This window comes from Anas platyrhynchos, chromosome 29, assembly GCF_047663525.1.
Source record: "Anas platyrhynchos isolate ZD024472 breed Pekin duck chromosome 29, IASCAAS_PekinDuck_T2T, whole genome shotgun sequence".
NCBI lineage: Eukaryota > Metazoa > Chordata > Aves > Anseriformes > Anatidae > Anas > Anas platyrhynchos.
In genome coordinates, this window is record NC_092615.1 from 4,463,672 (window position 1) to 4,483,604 (window position 19,933).

Consider the following 19,933-nt stretch of genomic DNA (forward strand, 5'->3'; position numbering starts at 1 on the left):
GCCCCACGGTCACCCGATCCCCACGTGCCCCCCCCCCCACGTCCTGCACATCCCCATCTCTGCCCCCCCCCATCCCCGGGGCTTCCCCATGCCCCCCCCATCACTGCTCCCCCCTTTCTGCCAGCTCCCCCCCCCAAAATCCTCCATCCCTGCCCCCCACGTGCCCCATCCCTCTCCCCCCACAGTCCCCATGCACCCCCTTCCCTGTGCCCCCCCCCCGTGCCCCCCCTCATTTCTACCCCCCCCTCTCTTAAAGCCACAGGCCGCCTTTGCAGCACCCAGCAGCCCCAGCCCCAAATTTGGGGGTCCTGGTGGGGGGGGGGACACGGGCACTGCCACCTGCTCCTGCAGGCCCAACCTGGGGGGGGGGTCGGGGGGGGGGCACCCACCCCACTGGGCCCGCTCCCAAACTTCACAGGGATCGGGCTGGGCTGCGGGGGGCAGCTTTTTTTTGGGGGGGGGTCCCTGTCCTTTCCGCCGACCCTTGAGTGTCTGGAGGTGTGTTTTTGAAGCCTTGTTATGGAGTAATCCTTTAATCTTTTAATCCCCTCAAATAACCATATTTTTCTATAGGAAGGCAACAAAAATTCGATATTTTTCCTTCCCGGTTTGTTACGGGGCGCAGCGTGCGCTGTATTTTTAGGCACGCTGCGGAGTCCTGAACAAACAGGAACATAATCCCCGTCTGTCTGCTGCTCCGATGCTTCCAGCGTGATAAATAATACCCTAAATCATTTATTATATATTTTAAAATAAAATTAAAGCGAGCTACGCTGCCATTCCTTTTTTATTATTATTATTATTATTTTTAATTTGAAATTTCCTCCCTCCTTTCTTTCTTTCTTTCTATTTTTTTTTTCCACCCTGCTACGAGGGGGCTCGGCGAGCCCTGCTCATTTTTACCAGGGATCAGCCCGATTTTAACAGGGATTTTGGGGACGCCCCGGGTTTATTTCATCCGTCCCCACACACCCCCAGCCGCTCGCCCCGCGGTGCTGGGCAGGATTTGCGCCTCGCGGGGGATATTTTCACCCAGCCGCTTGTCAGGCATCGAAGTACGCGGCCGGCCGTATGGAAATGAGAGCTAATTTTGTTGCAGCTTTCTATCAAAAAATACATTTTTTTTTTCTTTATATTTACAAGCTAGAAAACTTTTTTTTTTTTTTTTTTTTTTTAATTTTTTTCGATCACCATCTGCTACCCCCAGAAAAGCCACTTCCCTCTTTCTAAGCCGAAAAAAGGCTCCGAGCACTTTGCTCGCCTCGTCCCGGCTCAGCCCGCCCCGGGGAACGCCGACCCCCGCCGAGCCCCCGCTCCCCTGCCCCGCGCACACCCAGCACCAAAACCCCACCCCGGGCACAATTTCCCCATTTTTCTCCCCGCTGCCAGCCCAGCCTTTAAGCTCCCACGGAGAATTTTTGGGGCTAAAACCCGCGCTCCATGTCCCCGGGGGGGGGCCGGGGATGCTCTGTTGAACAGCCCAGCCAAGCACTGCCAAGAGGGGTGGGGGGGCAGAAAAAAAGGCAAAAGAAGGGTGGTTTTGGGGAAGGGAAGGCAGGGCTGGGTTTTTATTTTCACTTCTGCACGGGCCCGGCTGCAGGGACGGCCAGGAAGGGTTTTTGCACGAGCGGGGCCTGCCGTCTTTATTTATTTTTGCAACGCTCCTAAAATATTTCCTGGATGCTCCCGAGGCTGGGACACCCCCGAAGGATTCCCGGCCGCCGGAATTGGTCCCGGTCCCAAATCATCGAGGGGTTCGCACCCACCCCCGCTGCACCGTGCTCACAGGGGGCTCGCGGCACCCAAGGGTGTGGGCTCAGGGTGGGCACCCATGGGTGCAGAAAGCACCCGGCCCCCCGCTGCCATCCCAGCCACGGGACCCCCCCAGCCTCAGCCCGAGTCCCTCGTGGCAACCACAGGCTAAAAATCCGATGATCCTTATTTTTTATTATTATTATTATTTATTTTTTTTTCAGCGCTACAAGAGGAGGTAAAAAACCACCAACCAGACCAACCCCCATTTAATTTCCCCGTGCAGGTCACCGCTGCTGCCTCGAATAAAAAAAACCCAAAACCTCGGGGTGCGGCGCTTCCCTGCCGGGATTTCGGGTCGGGTTAAATCCGGGGGTTACCCCGGGTTACCCCCCCCTCGCTCCGAGTGCCTGGATCAGGCCCTTTGCTGAACTGCTGGGGTTTGCATCCCCAAATCAGCACTGGGGGAAATCGGGGAAATCCCCCCCCGTGCAACGTCCTGCAGCGGGGGGCTCCCCTCGCCCCCCCCCCCCAGGGCCCAATTTTGTTTCCAGGGGCATTTCGTGGCTGGTCGGTGCTGCCAGGGCGCCGGCGCCAACTTTTGGGTACAGGCACTGGATCACCCCCCCAAACCATCGCCAAAATCCCCCCTGTCCTCATTAGCCCTATTTTGGGCTGTTTTCTAGCATTTCTCCCATTTCATTTTATATTTTTCAAAGGCCTCGTTCGGCTGGGGTGCAGCACCCGGCACCGCCGAGCCGCGTCCCTCGACAGAAATGGGGAGAGAAAGGGAAATAACCGGCGTGCGGGCGGCTTCGCCGTCTTACGGCAACTTTAGGGAGAATATTCTGGTTTTGACCAGAATTTATTTACTTTTATTTCTGCATATGGCTCTTGGCCTGGGTCCCAAGCAGGCAGAGGTCTGTCCCGGCTCAATTCAAAGCCAAAACGTGCGATGAAAAATAATTTCTCTTTTCTTTTCTCTTTCTTCATAATCAGGTTTTTAACTGGCGAAATCACAGCTGGCGGGGGGGGGATTTCAGCTCAAAAAAAAAAAAATTGCTGGCAGATTTCAGGGAATTATTCTGCAGAAATTTCAAGTGTTTTGAGGATTTTTTTAGGATTTTTTTTTGAGATTCAATTTGCAGGTTGGAAGTAAAAAAAAAATAATAATAATAAAAAAATAAATAAAATAAAATCCCCAATTTATTTTTTTTCCCTCTGTATTTTTCAATCAGCCCAAACACTCTGTCCCCAATCCGGGGGAACCCACCCAGAAAAACCCCCCTCATGCAGCCTCCACGGGGAAGCTGTTGGGAGGCCCGGCCTCATCAGGGCCCATCTCCCCAAACCGAACCTAAATCTCGCTTCTTTGCCCCAAAAAGGGTTTTGTACAGCACGTTACACGTGTGGTGCTCCCTGAGTTCGGGGCTTTCAGCGCCGCGACTCTCGCCGCGTGGAGCCGGGCACCGTGAACTCCTGCAACCACCGAAATCTCACTCGTTAAATAAAAAAAAAAAAAAAGCACAAAACCAAATGCAACCAGGAAATGTTTCCTCGCATGATTTTTTTTTTTTTTTTTTTTTTTTTTAAAGAAAGAAATCAAGCAATCAAGCACAGCCGTTATCCCGGGGCCCAGCAGAGCTTTTGTCAATCTTTGGGAATTTTTGGGAATTTCTGGATTTGGAACAAGGAGCTCAGCATCCCCTCCGCATCGCTCAGCCCGAGCACATCGAGGTTGCCTTTTTTTTTTTTTTTCCCTGCCTCCAGCGACCCCCAGAGCTCCCCCCAAAAATAATGTCCCTGCCTGGGATCCCAAAATAATGCTCCCGGTCCCTGCAGCGGGAGCATCCCGGTGCCATGGATGGGGCCGTGGTGCCACCGGGTGCCTCGGGGCCACCAAGTGCCACGGCCACCACCCCACAGCCCTGGTCAGGGGGGGCCCTGGGACACCAACGGAGGGGGCAGTGCTGGGGGGTGACGGGGAAATGAGGCCAAATTTTGCTTTTCTGGTTCGAGTGCGAGGAGCAGAAAGCAAAAGCAGGCGGCGGGGAGCCTGGGGGGGTCAGCGCCCCGTCCCCATGCCGACAGGTCGGGGCCCCCCCATGTGTCAGGGGGACAAAAGGGGGCCGGTGGCTGCGTTTTGGGACCTGAGCAAGGAGGGTGAGGAAAAAAAATATATATATAAAAACTGGTGGAATCGGGGTCGGGTGCCAAAGCAAGCAGCACCGCGGGGAGGGGACGAGCTACCTGATGGGGGGGCAACGCGGGCCGGGTGGGAAAACTTTAGCAACTCGCAGGACCAATTGCCAACGTACTTCTATAGCTAAACCCAATTACTACAGACAAATTGGCATGGGTATTCGCCTCGCAAACCTCTCCATCCACACAAAGGGCTTTTTTTTTTTTTTCCCCTTTTTTTCCCCTTTTTTTCCCCCCCTTTCCCTTCTATGATTTTATGAGAGAGGAAAATTACTCCGATGCCGAATGTACTGTAAGTAATAAGGGCTTTGAAAATAGGCTCCTAATTAAAAATGATACCACTGCTCATTTGTTTTTAAGAACACATTCAACTTTTTCTTCCCTGCTGCATTCAAATGTTGGGGTTGCTGGCGTTTTATTTATTTTTTTTTTTTGTGAAAACTGGCTTTCCGTTTCGCGATTCTGGTTTTATTTGCCTCCCCCCCGCCCCCCTCCGGGGTCTGCTTTGAATTAGCGAAATCCAAATCCAAGAATCTGCAGCGGGATATTATAGAATTTTCCATGTCCTTATTATTTTTTTTTTATTAGCGGGACCGGGCAGCTCGGGTGAGCGGGGAGGAAAAATGGCTTTTGTGGTTTCGGCAGCGGGGCGAGCCATGGGTGCTGGGGCCGTTGGGGCGGCAGTGGGCCGGGGGGGCGATTTCCAAACGCTTGGGGCACGGGGAGATGCTGGGCAGTGGGAATCTGGGGCTGGTTCATAGGGACCGGGGTCACTGCAGCACCCAGGGGTGGCGCAGGGGGGGCCGGGGTAGCACCATGGGGCTGACCGGGGGATGCGGGGATGGGCAGGAGGGAGGCAGGGGTGGTCCCAAGGGTTGTAGGAATGGACCCAAAGGATGTAGGAATGGTCCCAAGGGATGTAAGGATGGTCACAGGGGATGTTAGGATGGTCACAGGGGATGCAGGGACAATACGGAGGGATGCAGGGGTGCTCCTGAGGGATGCAGGGATGACCACAAGGGCCACGGGGATGTCCCAGAGGATGTGGGGTTGGTCACAAGGAGCGCAGGGGTCACGAGGAATGCAGAGACGGTCACAAGTGCTGCAGGGAAGGTCCCAGGGGAGGCAGGGAAAGGCATGAGGGAGACAGGGACAGTCCCAAAAAACACAGGGATGGTCCTGAGGGATGCAGGGGTGGTGGCAAGGGGTGCAGGGACAATCCCAAGGGATACAGGGATGGCCATGGGGGACACAGGGACAGGCCCAAGGGATGCGGGGATGCTCAGGAGGGATGCAGAGCTGGTCCCAGGGGATGCAGGGATGATCCCTCAAGGTGCAAGCATCCCCTGGGGGCTTTTATCCCAGCACCCCGGGCATCCAAGAGATGGCAGCCACCTTGCATTTTGGCAGCACCCAGCGGGCAGCAGGTGCTGTACCTGCACCCAGGGCCGGCTCCTGGATGTGGAACCGTGGCCGCTGCAGCAGCTCCGTGCCAGGGCGCCACGTGCTGCGCACCCTGCAGGGCCCTTCCCTGCCCCAAAGAGCTTTGGGTGGGTGGAGGAAAAGGGCTGGGCAGGCATCAGGCCCCAGCACCGTGTATCTGGCTGCAAAAAATCTCCTAAACCCAGCCCTTTGGGGTCCTTTAGGCTGCCTTCTGGCCGTGCTTTCTGCCTTTCTGGGCTCTCGCCACCTCCCCGGGTAGGGCTGGGGGTGTCCGATACCCCTGGGGGTGGGATGCAGGGGCTGTTGGATGGCCGTGGGCTGGGATTCGATAATAAAGGGAAAACGCGTGCAGGAAGAGGGGCTGGGGACGGGGCGTTGCAGGATGCTTTGAGGGACCCCAACCCCTTTAGCACCCGTGCCTCAGTTTCCTCACGTGCACGGCTCCCAGAGAAAATTCGGCTCTTCCCTGCTCGGCCCCCCGGAGCAGGGCCTGGAGAGTTAAAGGCGGCGCCAGGAGCACATGCTCTGCCCAGCCCTGAACCGCAGCCAGCTCCGGGCCGAGGCAACAACAGCCGCTATTGTGTGCCAGCGGCCCCGCGCGAGCGCCCAGCTGCTGCGGCGGGCGGGAGGCAGGAATTTCGCCGTGACAAGTGGACTTTGTATCCGCTCGCTGGGCTGCTGGGGAGGTTTTTTTCATAGGAAGTGCAGAAATCAGGGCGTTCGGCTCCCCCGGCGGTTCTCCCACCCTGCTTTATAGAGAACCAGGGGGAAAATATTTTTTTAAGGGCTTTTTTTTTTTTTTTTTTATTTCTTGGTCTTCTTCCTAGGGCAGCCGGCGGCTGTGGATGCACCTCCTCGGAGGGGCCATGTTTACCCAAGTGGCACCGTGTTTGTCACCGGGGCCGGTTTGCTCCAGTGTGTAAATATGTGGGGGGAGCCACGTGAGAGCGCTGGCAAACATCCTCCTGCTATGCCACCACCAGGCCTTCCTCCTCCTCCTCCTCCTCTTCCTCCTCCCTGCCCTGGGAACGCAGCCCAGGCATCCCAGGCAGCGCTGCCCTTTGGGCTGAGCCCAAACCTGCAGCTGCTTTGGGGTTCCAAAGGGGCTCTGTGGTGCCGTCACCTCCCCTCGGAGCACGGACAAACCTTGCTAATGGGGAAACTGAGGCACGGCCACTGGCAGGGCCCGGCTCTGGCTTTTTGCCGTCGATTGCAGTGGGCGAAGGTTTGGGGACAGGGATGGGGGGGGACAATTTTCCATCTGAATCCCACAGCCCTTTGGAACAGGCTTTGGTTTTTGGGGTGAAGGCAGCTGGCACAATCCCTGCTCTGGGTGTTTTGCCTGGGGGCCGTTGGGTGGTGCAAGAGCGAGGGCGTTTGCGGGAGCCTTGCACAGGGCCAGCAGGGACCCACGGGGGGGTGTCACTGGGATGGGACCTGCCCTGGTGCTGCTCCCTGCTCCCTCTGGCACGCAGAGCCCCCAGCCCCATGGGCAGCATCGGGGCTGCAGCGGGGCAACGCACCCCGGTGGCACCCGGAGATGGGGAGCGGGTCCGCGGGGTGCCCCCGCATCCATCCCCGGGATGGGAGAGGGGTTTCGGGGAGGGTTTGTTCCCCCAAATTCGGGGCAGATATCGCATCGCTCCTGCCCCGTCTTGGGCACGGCGGGGGCACGGTGCTGGGGTGCAGGGGGGCCACGCGCTGCCCCCCCCCCAGGAGCCCGGCTCCAGCCTCCCAACTGGGAAGGCCGTCTGGAAACCAGTCTGACTAGAATAACTGGGAAGGCAACTGTGGTTTCTTTTCAGGAAAAAGAGATCTTGAAAAAGAAATGAAACTGTTTTTGCTTGGACAAAAATATTCCTAGACATTTTTCCACGTTTTGCCAGCGTGCAAGAGCATTTGCTTTTCATTTTTCAATGGAAACCCAGAGAAATATAATTGGAAATGATGTTTTCCCCGAGAAGAAAAAAAAAAAAAGAAAAGGCAATTACTGCCGAAAATCCATTTTGGTAAAAACAAAGCAACTGGGTGAAAGAAAACCCTTCCAAACCCGGGCTGTGCCTGTGCTGACACGGCTCCCCCCAAGCCCTGCTCCTGCCCGAGGCCAGCACCAGGCAGGATCCGGCCTCGCCAGAGCTCCCTTCTCCACGAGGAGCCGCCGTGGGGATGCCACGGGCTGGGTTTTGGGGTGAAATCCAACCCAAATGGTGCCCGGTGGTGCCCGGGGCGCTGTGGTGGTGGTGCCGGGGGCGCTGGTGGCAGTGGGGTGCAGCCGGCGTCCCCCCCGCGCCCCGCGCCGCCTGCCCACATTTTCGAGAGGGGTGTGAAGCAAACATGAGCCAGCCTCAAACGCTCGGTCCCATGGTGCTTTTTGGAATAGTGATAATTAAATTCAGACTTTTTTCCTTTCAAAATGCCCTGGAAAAATCCAATCACTTTGCAAATCAAAATAAGCATTTCCAATTAATCCTCTAACTCGAACCACATGGCTTTTAGGGAACGCGGTTGCACTCTGCTGAGACGCTATTTTTAAACCGGTGACGGCTCCGGCGATGCTCTGGGCGTGCTGGAAGCGGGCGCGGCGCGGCCAGAGCTGGGCTCGTGGGGACGCCGGCCTCATCCCATCCCGTCCCTGTCCCCCCCCCCCGTGGGGTGACATCGCCGCTGATGGCCTCGGTGGCCCCAGGGGACCCGCTGAGGCTTCCCGAACGCATTGTGGTGCTGTCAGCGTGGTGGCAGCGAGCCCTGCCCCAGGGGCTGAGGCCGTGCAAACTCGTGGCGGTGCTGCCAGGGCCGTGAGGACACTCGGCCCTCGCTGTGAAACATCCGCCTGGGTTCACCGGAGAGAAAATCCCCTGCCCTGCTCGGGAGGCCAGGAGAGCCTGGCACCGCTCCCAGTAAGACCAGTGGGAGGAACTGGTGTCACCGCTCGGCCACCGCCCCCTCGCTGCCTCCCTTCACCCTGGGGACAAGATCCTCTGGGTGCCCCGGGGCAGGCGAGGGTGCCTGGCAAAGCGACAGGGACAGCTCCTGTCCCCTTGTCCCTGTCCCCCCCCCACGGTGGTGGCATTTCCAGGGCCCCTCGGCGGCGGTGCCAAGGCGGTGCTGAGCGGTGCCAGCTGCCACCCGCCGAGCCCGGGGGCTATTTTTAGCCCTGGCTGGGGATTTGGGTGCTAAGCAGCCGGCACCTCGCAAGCTGATTTGAGCGCTAAGCTGAAAAGCTGGGGACGGGGCCAAGGCGGGTGTGCATCCGTCCCCGTCCCCCACCTGCCCCGGGGTGGGGAAAGTGGTACCCGGAGCAGCCTGGGGAGGGGGTCCTGGGTGGGCGCAGGATGCTGCGGGGTGGCTCCCCCATCCTGCCCCCATGGGTGACACCCTGTGCCTGGTGCCCGGTGGGGCTGGCACTTGAGAAGCTGCCGTGCGCAGGGCGAGGTGCGGGTGGGTGCCACGGTGCTGAGCCAAAGTCAGCTCAGCCATCGCCGTTCCCGGGCTGGGTGCACACAGGGTGACGCTCCCCCCACCCCTCCTCCTCCTCCTCCTCCTCCTCCTCCTCCTCCTCCTCCTCCTCCTCGTGCCACTTTTCCTCCTGGATCACCTTGGCAGCAGCCAGGAGCCCCCAGCGAGCGGTGGCGGAAGGGGCAACCTCAGCCTGTCCCTGGTCCCCTACCGTGGGGCGCAGGGAGGTGCCCGCCGCTCGCCAACGCCCCGCGGCCGCCCCGCCGTGCCAGCTGGCCCCCGGCCCTGCCTGGCACCCGCTGCCTGCCCGCTCCTGCCTGCACACGCTGCCGCCGGGGCCCTCGCCCTCGCCCCCGCCCCGGCGCGCTCAGCACCCGCCTGCGCCCTGCCCCGAGCCCCGGCAGTGCCAAGGAGCCCAGCCTGACCCCGCTCCCCGCTTCTCGGGGCGGCGCGGTCTGGCCCCGCAGGTATATGGGTTTTGCAGGTACAGCGATGATGGATTTATCGCCCGTAGCCAGGGAAACTGAGGCAGGGTCCGGCCCCCGCCTGCCAAGCGGCAGCAGGGGCAGGGCGGGTGCCCCGGAGCGTCGTCTGCGGCCGCCCCGTGCTGGTGGGCGTTCGGCAGACGGGAGCGGGGGCGGATTTCGGCACCGTGCCTGTGCCAAGCTGCTGGCACAGGGTGCCTGGGACAGACTCTGGCTCCTCCGCTCTCCCCCAGCACCCTGGGGTGCCTGTGGCTCCCCAGAGCCCCGGTGGGATGTGAGGGGGGGGCACCAGCCCGTGGGACTTTCCCACAGCTGGCGCCGGGGGCAGAGTTAAGGGTATTTTGCGGGGAGGAAGGAGGCCACCGCACTCGTCTTGGATCGAGGCAAGGTTTCCAAGCCGCTCGCCATTCATTTCTTAGCTTATTAAGAGCTGGGCTTTGTAAATAAGGCACCATGTAAAGCGCATTGTTGTCTCTTAGCAACCTTAACTGGTTTAAGAAGAATTTTGTTTGTTTTTTTCGGAATATAGAAGAAACGCACCAGGAAATGGCTGCGCCAGCCGGGTTCATCCGGGAGCAGCAGCTCTCCCGCGCGCGGCGGCGGCGCAGCACAATGGCTTGGCCCCGGCTCCCCGGCGCCCGGCCCCGGCTCCCGGCGAGCCGGCCCCGCTCCCAGTTACAAAACGGGAGCACTGGGAGGCTGCTGGGGGGTAAAAGGGGGGGACGGATGTGGGCCCGGTGACAGCCGGCGGGGACGGGCGGTGGTGGCTGAGGGTCACCGTGCTGTGATGGGCTGGTGCAGGGTGCGGTGGGAGCGTGGCCCCTGGGGACAGGAGGGAGACGTGGCCGTGCCGTGGCCGTGCCCTCCCCGTGTCCCCGGCACACGGAGGTGGCCGTGGTGCCAGGACCGGTGTCACCAGGCCAGAGGTAGCAGAGGGGAGGGGACCCCGGTCCTGCCCGAGCAATGGATGGATGGGGACAGGGCTCCCGTGCTGGCCGTGTCCCAGCACAGCCCCACTCGGACCATACTGGGAGGACTGGGACGCCCTCCCTGCAGAGCCGGTTAATGGCAAACGGCGCCGGGGAGCATTAACCGAAGCGGGCGGGGGGGTGGGGGGGGGCCGGGGTTTATAAACAAGCACAGAAGGTGAATCTGCAACCGCAGGAAGTCAGTTATTAATTCGAGTAAGACATTTTGCCCCTTGATTTCCTGTAATCGCGCCTTTATGTAACGGCGGGGGAAGGGCGGGCGGTGGCACCGGGGGTAGGGGGGTGAGGGGGGGGCTCAGCATCCCCCTGCCCGCACCCCCCTCCAGCCCCCGGCTGCCCCTTGAGACCCCCCCTCCTGTGCCAGGGGGAGGTGGGTGTCAGGGCTGGAGCTGGTGCCACTGCTGTGCCGGGGGGGACGTGGGGGCCCTGAGCACGTCCCCCCCCTTCCCCACCGCCCCCTGGGGGCTGCTGTCCCCCCTCCAGGGCCTCGTGTCCTCGTGTCACCTCTGGCGTTGGGTTAACCGCCCCCTGCCTGGTGGCCTTGTGCCAAAATGTGTGTGTTTGTGCACGGATGTGCTGGCACCTGGGTGTGAGCGCGTGTGCATGCGTTGGGGGGATGCACACGTGTGTGTGTGTGTTTGTGTGCACTTGTGTGCTCGTGCACATCAGTGTGCACACACGTGTATTTGCACGCATGTGCCCATGCACTTCTGCACACCGGGCATGCTCACGTGCACGTGTGCACACCGCTGCACGGGTGTGCGCCATGCAGCACACACCACAGGGTGTGCAAACACGCGTGCACACGCAGGCCCAAAGCTGGGCTGCCCCACACCGGGGGGGGGGCACACACACACACAGGGCCCCCCCTGCCCCCCATGCACGGCCGGGGCTGCGGAGCCGGGGGGCTGCACCACTCCCCCGCCTCCAATTGGCTGAGCGGTAAATAAATAAAAGGGAATTAAATAAATAGAGGCGAGTCGGTTTATATAATCGCTGGTACAGTTTGTCCTGAACCTCTGCACGGATTAGAGAGCTGGCACCGGCCGTGGGTCATTAGCAGCTGGGCTGAGCCCCCCCAGCGCGCCCGCCCGGCCCCGGCCACCCGGCCAGCGGCCCCCAGCCCCGCTCGCTATTTACCTACCCGGGGAATTTTTAACAAGCAACCTTGGGAAGGGCCGTGCACGCGTGTGCAAGCGCCCGCGGGTGTGCGTGTGTGCGCCTGCAAGGGTCTGCGGGCGCGTGTGCACGGGCAGCTGAGGGCACCCGGGGGGGTGCAGGGGGGGGCGTGTGGCTGTGGGTGTCCCTGGGTGTGTGTGGGTGCACGGTTGTGTGCACGCGGGCACGAGCGTGCGTGCGTGCACCTGTGTGCGTGTGCTTCCAGCACGCGTGTGCTTCTACGTGTGCTCACACGCGTGTTTTTGGGGTGTGCATGCATGGGGGATGTGTGCACGTGTGTGTGCACGTGTTTGCACGTGTGGGTGTGCCAGCACACGCGTGTCCCTGTGCGTGTGTGCACGCGTGTGTGTGCTGGCACCCAAGGGTGCCCGTGGGGCAGCAGGTGCCAGCAGGCCAGGGTCCCCCCCCCCGTGTCCCTGTGTCCCCACAAGGAGCAGAGCCGGACGTGGGGTCCAGGACCCCCCCCCACACACCCCCGTGACCGCTCCCCCGGCCACCTCCAAACGTCCCCCACGCGGGGAACCCCCACGGCCGCCCCCAGCAGCCCACGGCAGGGCCACCCGAGGGGGCACCCACGGGAGATGGGGGCTGTGCCCGGGCACCCCCCCCCGGTGCCACGGAGCCGTGGGGCCGCGTGGCCGTGGCCGTGCGCGCTCTTCTGCTGCCACCTAGTGCTGGCGGGGCACGGAGCCACCCGCCCGTGGCCACCGGCGGCCTCCACGGGGGGAGCCCATCACGCGTGGCCCCCGGCCACCGCCGTGTCACCGCCTGGAGACGGGGCTCTGGGGACCCCAGCGCCTGGATCGCTGATTTTGGGGAGGTGCCGCTAGGGCAGGACCCCCCTGGACCCCATCCCTAGGCTGTGGGTTTTTGGGGACCCTGCGCCCCATGGGGGTGGGAGCTGCTGCTCGGCCCCACTGACAGCTCCAGGGGGCTACATGTCCCCCAAAACCTGGCCTTTTGGGCAAAATCCTGCAAATATCAACGCAAGGGAGTGATTTTTTTATTATTATTATTTTTTTCCCACCTCAGCCAAAAGTCTCTTCTGAGCACACAGAAAATTCCCTTGGCTCATTTCTGAGCATTTTTAGCCCCAGCCCTATCGGTGCTCCCCTCCCGGCCACCAGCATCGCTCATCGGGCCACAAACACCCCCAGGAACCGGGGAGCAACCCCCCCTTTCCTATAATAACCCCACCCCACCACGATGCCAGGGAAAGCTTCGGTGACATCGGGACACCCCTGTGCCCCAAACCACCCCCTCGCCGGACACAGGCTGGGTGCAGGACCCCGACTGCAGCCAGCAGCGACCCCCCCACTGCATTTCACCCCCATCCTCAAGGAGCTGGGCGCAGAGGGGCCCCACATTTTCGTCCCCACATCCCCACGATGTCCTCACCCCGTGCCCGAGAGCTGCTGACTCAGGGCCCCGCGCTGACACTGACGGATGGGCACGCTGCAGCCCTGCCGGGGCTCGGCAGCAAATCTCGCCAAAAAAAAAAAAAAAAGATGCCAAAAAGATAAAAAAAAACTTGCCAAATGCTGCTGCGCGGACGCTCGCGCCAGCCCCGCGGTTGGGGTGATGGATGGGGTGTCAGCTCGGGCTCCCTGCGCGCCCGCCCGGTGCTTTGCTTGGGGACGTCTTGTCAAGGAGGGGCCGCGGGGATATTTTTAGCCCCGTAATTCACGGCTACCTCCAGCCTGATGGATTTTTTTCTCCATCGGTCAAATCCATCACGCGCCCTTCGGTGGCTCGGAGGTGCGCGCGGGGAGCTGGGCGTGCAGGGTGGGAGCTCTGAGCCGACCGCTGGGCCCATCCTGTGGGTTCCCAAAACATTTTGGGGGTTCAAAGCAAGAGGCCAACGTGCTCGTCTCTTGTCCCTTGTCCCTTGACAAGCCAGAGCATGGCAGACCACGTCCCCATGGGGGGCTGGAAGGACCGGGAATTTTGAGGCTTTACAGCCACGTTGGGTTCTTTGCCACCGTTTTCTGTGCGGTTGCTCACCTCCCATGCACCCACATCCCGACTGCGCTCCCCAACACCAGCACACGCGTTACCCCGCTGCCCCCCGGGGGGGGGGGGTCCCGGAGCCCCTGGGTCCCCGCCAGCCCCTTTCCAGCGTCACCGCCACCCCGGCGTCCCGGCGCGCCCCGGCTCCCCCACGCCGGCGGCTGCGGCCGGAGGAAGCGCTGGGCTGCGGGCTGCGGGGGCTGCCTCAAAGGCCCCACTTTTCTCGCTCTGAAGCCCCGGCTCTGTTCGCCAGCGGGCGGGCAGGGCTCGGGGCCGCGTGGGCGAAGGGGCACCGTGTTCCCGGAGGGGATCGGGGGGGGGGGGCCGGCAGGACGATGCCCTCCACCTACGGCCCTTTGATACCAACCCAACCTCTTGCCCTGGAAGCTGCAGCCGCCCACGGTGGGGCAGGGCAGGATCCGGCCCCGGCTCCCGGCTCCGGCACCGTTCTGCAGCCTCGCCGCCCGCCCCCCTGGGTGCGATGCCCGGGTGGGGATGGGGAAAGCCGCGGGTCCCCGGGGTCTGCCCGTCCCCGAGAGCCCTGCGCAGCTCGCGGCTGAGCCTCGGTGCTTCCCGGTTATCCCACACGGCAGGAACCAGCTCAGCCCATCTGCTTCCCAGAAAAACCCTTCGGCATCGGGGTAATATCCGCACCCGGGGGACGGGCGCTCGGGAGCTGCCGCAGACGCCTTGGCTGAAGCTTTCTCTGCCCCGTGGGGCCCCGAAACGACACCTCGGGGGTTTGAAGCCGCTGAGGGATTAGTCTCCGGCCCGAAATCAGCCCAGGGCCACGGCCAAACCCGTGCCTCGAGCCGCAGGGCGTGCTGCCGGGTGGCCGCCAGGTCCTGTCCTCGTGGCACCGTCCCAAGGATGGGGCCCGGCCGCGTGCGGGCGATGCTCAGGCACCAGCGGGTGCCAGGCAGCCCAGCGGGGGGGGGCTGCTCCCGGGGGTTCCCCCCAAGAAGCGTTTTTGGAAGCCGGGGGTGAGCCAGGGCGAGACCCAGAGCAGGGCCGGTGCCAGCAGCGGGGCGCACGAACCCAAACTCCTGCTGCAAACGACCTCGGTCTCAGCCCTAATCCCCCGTTTCCTCGGCGCAAAGCCCCGCTTTTGCCTCCAGATCCTTCTCCCCACCCCAAAATCGGTTTCTCGTGCGGTGACCCACCCCCGGCCGGGCGCCCCCACTCACCATCCACCACGTCTTGGCCGTCACGTCGTAGCACAGCTGCCAGCGCACCGAGCTCGCCGCCGCCGCCGCCGTCCCCGTCGCCTCCATCCCCTTCTGCCGCCCACGCCCGGCCCCAGTTCCCCCAGTGTGCCCGTCACCCCGCTCCCAGTGCCATCGAGGGCCCTAAAACCACTTGGGGGCCGGAGGAAGGGGAATGAAGCAGGCGCTGGATGAGCCCCAGCCTGGGATGTCCGGGGTTGCCCGGTTGGGGAGGCGGGGGGGTGTCACCAAGCCTCGGGGGGGTGTCACCGAGCCTCGGGGGGTGTCACTGTGCCACAGAGGCTGTCCCAGTGGCCGGGCACGCCTGTGGGACCGACCCATGACAGGGACACAGAAGCCCCCCCACGGGCTCCGTGCAGCCCCCCCGCACGCACGCATCGGGGGCTGCGCCCCTCTCGCCCCTATAGGGACCGCAGACCTCGTGTGGGGCCGTGGGGTTTGTGGTGTGACCCCAAGGGACGGGGGGGGGGCAGGGGCTGGGCATTGGGGAATAGAAGCTGCAGGGTTGTGGGTTTTTTTGGGTTGGGTTTTTGTTTTTTCTTTGTGTTGGAGTTCCCGGGGTCATAGGAAAAGCTGGATTTAAGCCCGATGGGGATCCGGTGACATTTGGGGTTGATCGGAAGCTTTTGGGGTGAGGCTGGGCTCTGCCAGCACCGGGCACCGCGGTCACTGGGACCTGGGGGGGGGCAGGGGGGGCAGTTTGGGGGGATTCGGCTCCTGGAAATGGGTTATTTCGGGGCCTGGAGGCTCCTCTCCGATTGAATACAGAACTTAAATCCTGATTCCTGACCCCAAACTGGATTTTGGGGAGGCGGGGAGGAAAAAGGAAACATTTCACCAACATCTCCCCTCCGGGTGAGGCTCACGGACACCCAAAATAGGGTCTGGGGCAGGAAACAGACCCAGGCTGCACCCCTAAATCAGCCCCCCCACCCCCCCCCACTAAGGGGTGTGCGAACCAGAGAGCCCCATCCCACTGCAATGGGGGCCAGACAGACACCCCCCACCCTAAAGCCAGGACAGACCCCTACGTACACCAGGGTTGTAGGGGAAAGACCCCCCCCATACACGGGGGTCATACAGGAGGGACAGACACCTCCCCCCCCCACCCCCCCCGCATCCCTGTGCCGTACCTGGAGCCATAGGGGCCGCATGGCCCCCACCCCAATGCCATAGGGGCAGGACCCCCACTGTTATATGGGCAGAACAGATCCTACCCCCGGTGCTTATAGGGGCAGAAAAGAGCCCCCCCACCTCGCCCTCCCCCCCACGGTGCTATATGGGGGGGGGTGCAGGATCTGCCTTGTGTTAAATGAGCAGAATAGCCCCCCCCCCCCCGGTGCTTTAGGGGCAGAATAGAGACCCCCAATTCCATAGGGGCAGAACAGACCCCCCCAGTGCCATAGGGGCAGGACCCCCCCCACTCCGCTGTGATACGGACAGCCCCCCCCCCCTTGTTATACCGGCAGGATCCCCCCCGCTACCATAGGGGAAGAACAAACCCCCCCCCCCGGCTGCCCTACAAACGCTACCACACAGCCAAACCCCCCCATCCCCATCCCCCCCCATCCCCAAATCCCCCCCATCTTCAAATCCCCTTCTCCAAATCTAACTCCCTCTCCCCAAATCCCCCCCCCTTCCCAAATCCCCCCCCTCCCCAAATCACCCCCCTCCCCAAATCCCCCCCCTTCCCCAAATCCCCTTCCCCAAATCCTCCCCCATCCCCAAATCCCCTTCCCCAAATCCCCCCCCCTCCCCAAATTCCCCACCCATCCTCAAATCCCCTTCCCCAAAGCCCCCCATCCCCAAATCCCCCCCTTCCCCAAAACTCCTTCCCCAAATTCGCCCCCACCCCAAATCCCCCCCTTCCCCAAATCCCCTTCCCCAACCCCCCCATCCCCAAATCCCTTTCCCCAAATCCCCCCCCCTCCCCAAACCCCCCCCCAGCAGCTCTACACAGGCAGCCGCCCTTCCACCTTCCCATCAAAAAAAAAAAAAAAAAAAAAAATTTTTTTTTTAAATCCCCCCCCCCCCAGACCCCCCCCCTCCCTCCTTGAAGCCCCGGGGCGGGGGCGGTGGGGGGGGGGGGGCGCTGCTGACGTCAGCGGCGCTGTCCGTGGTGCTGAACAAGATGGCCGCCCGCTAGCGCCGGGACCATGTCTCTGCTCTGCGTCCGAGGTGCGGGGGGGGGCCGGGGGGGGCCGGGGGGGGGTGGGCACCGAGACCCCCCCCACACCACCACGGGGTGGGGGGGGTGCAAAGGGGGAGGCCCCGGGTCTCAGCTCTTTTTTTTTTTTTTTTTTTTTTTTTTTTGGGTGGGGGGGGGTGGGGGGGGGTGGGGGGGGGTTGGGTCCATTCATAAAAATAAAATCGCGGCGGGTTTGTGAATGGAGTGGGGGGGTGGAGGTGGGGGGGGCACAGGCCGGGGGATGGGGGGGGGCTGTGGGTGGGAGGTGGGGGGGTTTGGGGGTGGGGGGGGGTTAAACGAGGCCCCCCCCCAGCCCCCACAACGCAGGGGTGTCCCCCCCCCCCAAAAAGCAGCTCCCCCGTTCCCAGCCTGCACCCCCCATCCACCCCCCCTCCCCCCCCCGCATCCCCCCCATCTCTCCCCGAGCACCCCCCCGCGGACCCCACGCCCCCGAGCACCCCCACCCTAAAGCCTCCCCCCCACCCCCCAACACCCCCCACACCCATTTCCCCCCCCCCCCCATTCTCAAGCCCCCCACCCCGGATGTGCCCCATCCATCCCCCCCCCCCCATCCACCCCCGACCCCCCCATCTTTCCCCAAGCACCCCCCCGAACCCCAAATAGCCCCCACCCCATTACACCACCAGCCCCAATGCCCCCCCCATGCCTCCCCAGCCCCAGCCCCACCCCCCCTACCCCCAAACCCACATTCCCACCCCCTCCATCCGTTCCCACCCCCCCATCTTTCCCCAACCCCCCCAAACAGCCCCCACCCCAATTACACCCCCCCACCCCAATTACACCCCCATTCCCCCCCCAGCTCCTAATACCCCCCCAAACAGCCCCCCCACCCCAATTACCCCCCCATTACCCCCCCATTTCCCCCCCCCAGCCCCTAATTCCCCCCCATGCCCCCACCCCACCGTGGGGGGGGCCGGGTTCTCCCGGGGGGGTTCAGGGCAGCAGGAGGGCAGCTGGGTGCTGGGGGGGGGGCAACTGGGGGTGCCGGTCACGCCATACTGGGAATAACTGGGAGGAGCAAGGGGGGGGGCACAGAGGGACTGGGATTCCCCCTCCAGCGTTGAGGAGGAAATTGGGGGGGGGAAATTGGGGGGGCCCCCCCGTGCCCCCCCCATGTGTCCCAGCCCCCGCAGCACCCAGGGAGCAGCTCCTGGGGGGGGGGGGAGACATGTCCCCGTGTGCCCCCCCCGGCTATAGGGCAGCCCCTACGCCCCCCCCCAGATTTGGGGTACCCCCAGATTTTGGGGTTCCCGGGGGGGGGCCGTGCTGGAGGGGCTGTCCCAGGGGGTGCCACCCGGGGGAGGACGGTGACACACGGCCCCCCCCCCGGCAGTGCTCCTCCTGTCACCCTATTTCTGGGGCCACGGGGGCGGAGGTGCCACCTCTGCGCCCCCCCCCCGCTTCCCAAATGTGTCGTGTCCCCCCCACGCCCCCCCCCCTTCCCAGGGGGCTGCGGCACCCACGGCACCCAAAGGAGCTGGGGGGTCCTGCTTTGGGGGGCTCGGGGGGGGGGGGGCCGCAGATGGTGGCAGATGACAGCCGGGGGGGGGCCGCGCGTTCCCCTGGGGGTTCTCGGGGATTTTTGGAGCTTTCCCCAAATATTCCCGGATATTTTGGGGTTTTTCTCCCATTTCGGAGGCAGCGGCTGGCGGAGGCCTGGATGCCCCCCGGTGCCTGGGTGGACCCCCCAGCCCCCCCAGGCCACACCGTGACCCCCCCTCAGCACCCACATCCCCGTGGTGCACGTGCTGCCCCCCCCCACCCCGATTTCCCCCCCCCCAAGCCAGGCAGGGGCCGCCCCCCCCCGTGCCCCCCCCCCGTGCCCCCCCCCCCCCCGTGTCCCCCTGACCCCCCCGCCGGGCACGTGGCCCCCGCAATCGCCTCGGATGGCGCCAGGGCTATTTTCATCCCTCCCCGGTCACGTTGTTCCCCCCCCCCCACCGCCACCCCCCCGCTGCCCCCCCCCCGCCCGCTGCCACCCGCGTCATTCCCCCGTTCTGCGGGTGCTGTGTCATCCTGCCCCCCCCCCCACGTCCCCTCCTGCCACCCCGGGACACCGCTGGGGACCCCCCAGCTCCCCCCACGTCCCAGCTGGGGGGGTGGAAATCCCCCCCCCCCCCCATCCATGAACCCCCCCCTCCCCATCTCCTGCTGGGGGGGTCGGTGGCCGCCTGCAGGGTGGGCTTGGGGGGGGGCTTGGGGGGGGCGCTGACCCTGCTCACATGGGGTGATATTTCCCAAAACGGACCCAGATTCAATAGGGGGACCCCCCCCAAATTTGGGACCCCCCCCCAAATTTGGGACCCCCCCCAGACAATGAAGGCTGCTTCATTTTGGGTTGCCATCGCTTGTCCCACACCTTCTGTGGGTTTCTTTTTGGGGTGGGGGGGCTCTGCTGGGAGGGGTCCCACCGCCTCCCCCTGTCTTGGGGTTTGGCTGCCATGGGGGGGGGGACAGACCTGGGGACCCCCCCACCCCCTTGGCAGCCTCGGGGGGGGTCCTCAGCCCCCACCCCGGCTGAGCCCCCTCCCTCTGTCTCTGTCCCTGCAGTCAAAAAGGCCAAGTTCGACGGGCCCCAAGGTGAGTGCCCCCCGCCCGGGGGGGGGCTTGGCTGGGGGGGGGGGCACAAGGGGACCCCAGGCTCAGCCTTACCCCTGGGGACATCTTTGGGGGGACAGGGCTGGGGGTGCCCTGGATGGAATTGGGGGGGGGGGGAGGTCACGGCCAGGCCACCCCAGCAGCGGGAGGGGGGGGGGGTGTTTGGGGTGGGGTGGGGGGGGGGCACACACTGGGGGTCCCCTCACCCCCCCCCTTGCCCTCGCAGAGAAGTTCAACACCTACGTGACGCTGAAGGTGCAAAATGTCAAGAGCACGACCATCGCGGTGCGGGGCAACCTGCCCGCCTGGGAGCAGGACTTCATGTTGTGAGTGTCCCGGGGGGGGGGCACCCCCAAACGGGACCCCCCCCCCATCCCCATCCCC

At 63.4% G+C, this 19,933-nt stretch overlaps 1 protein-coding gene across 11 annotated transcripts in view; it reads left to right on the top strand.

Annotated features, from left to right (window-relative positions):
• The first annotated feature begins 16,807 nt into the window (after positions 1-16,807).
• The window catches only part of UNC13A (unc-13 homolog A), a 29,884-nt gene continuing 26,758 nt past the window's right edge, over positions 16,808-19,933 (top strand). For all 11 annotated transcript variants that reach the window (XM_072029210.1, XM_072029213.1, XM_072029212.1 and 8 more), the window contains exons 1-3: positions 16,808-16,920; positions 19,502-19,531; positions 19,776-19,875. In XM_072029210.1, the coding sequence (XP_071885311.1) occupies positions 16,899-16,920; positions 19,502-19,531; positions 19,776-19,875 (152 nt within the window). In that variant the 5' untranslated portion in view covers positions 16,808-16,898. The remainder of the gene's footprint in view (positions 16,921-19,501; positions 19,532-19,775; positions 19,876-19,933) is intronic.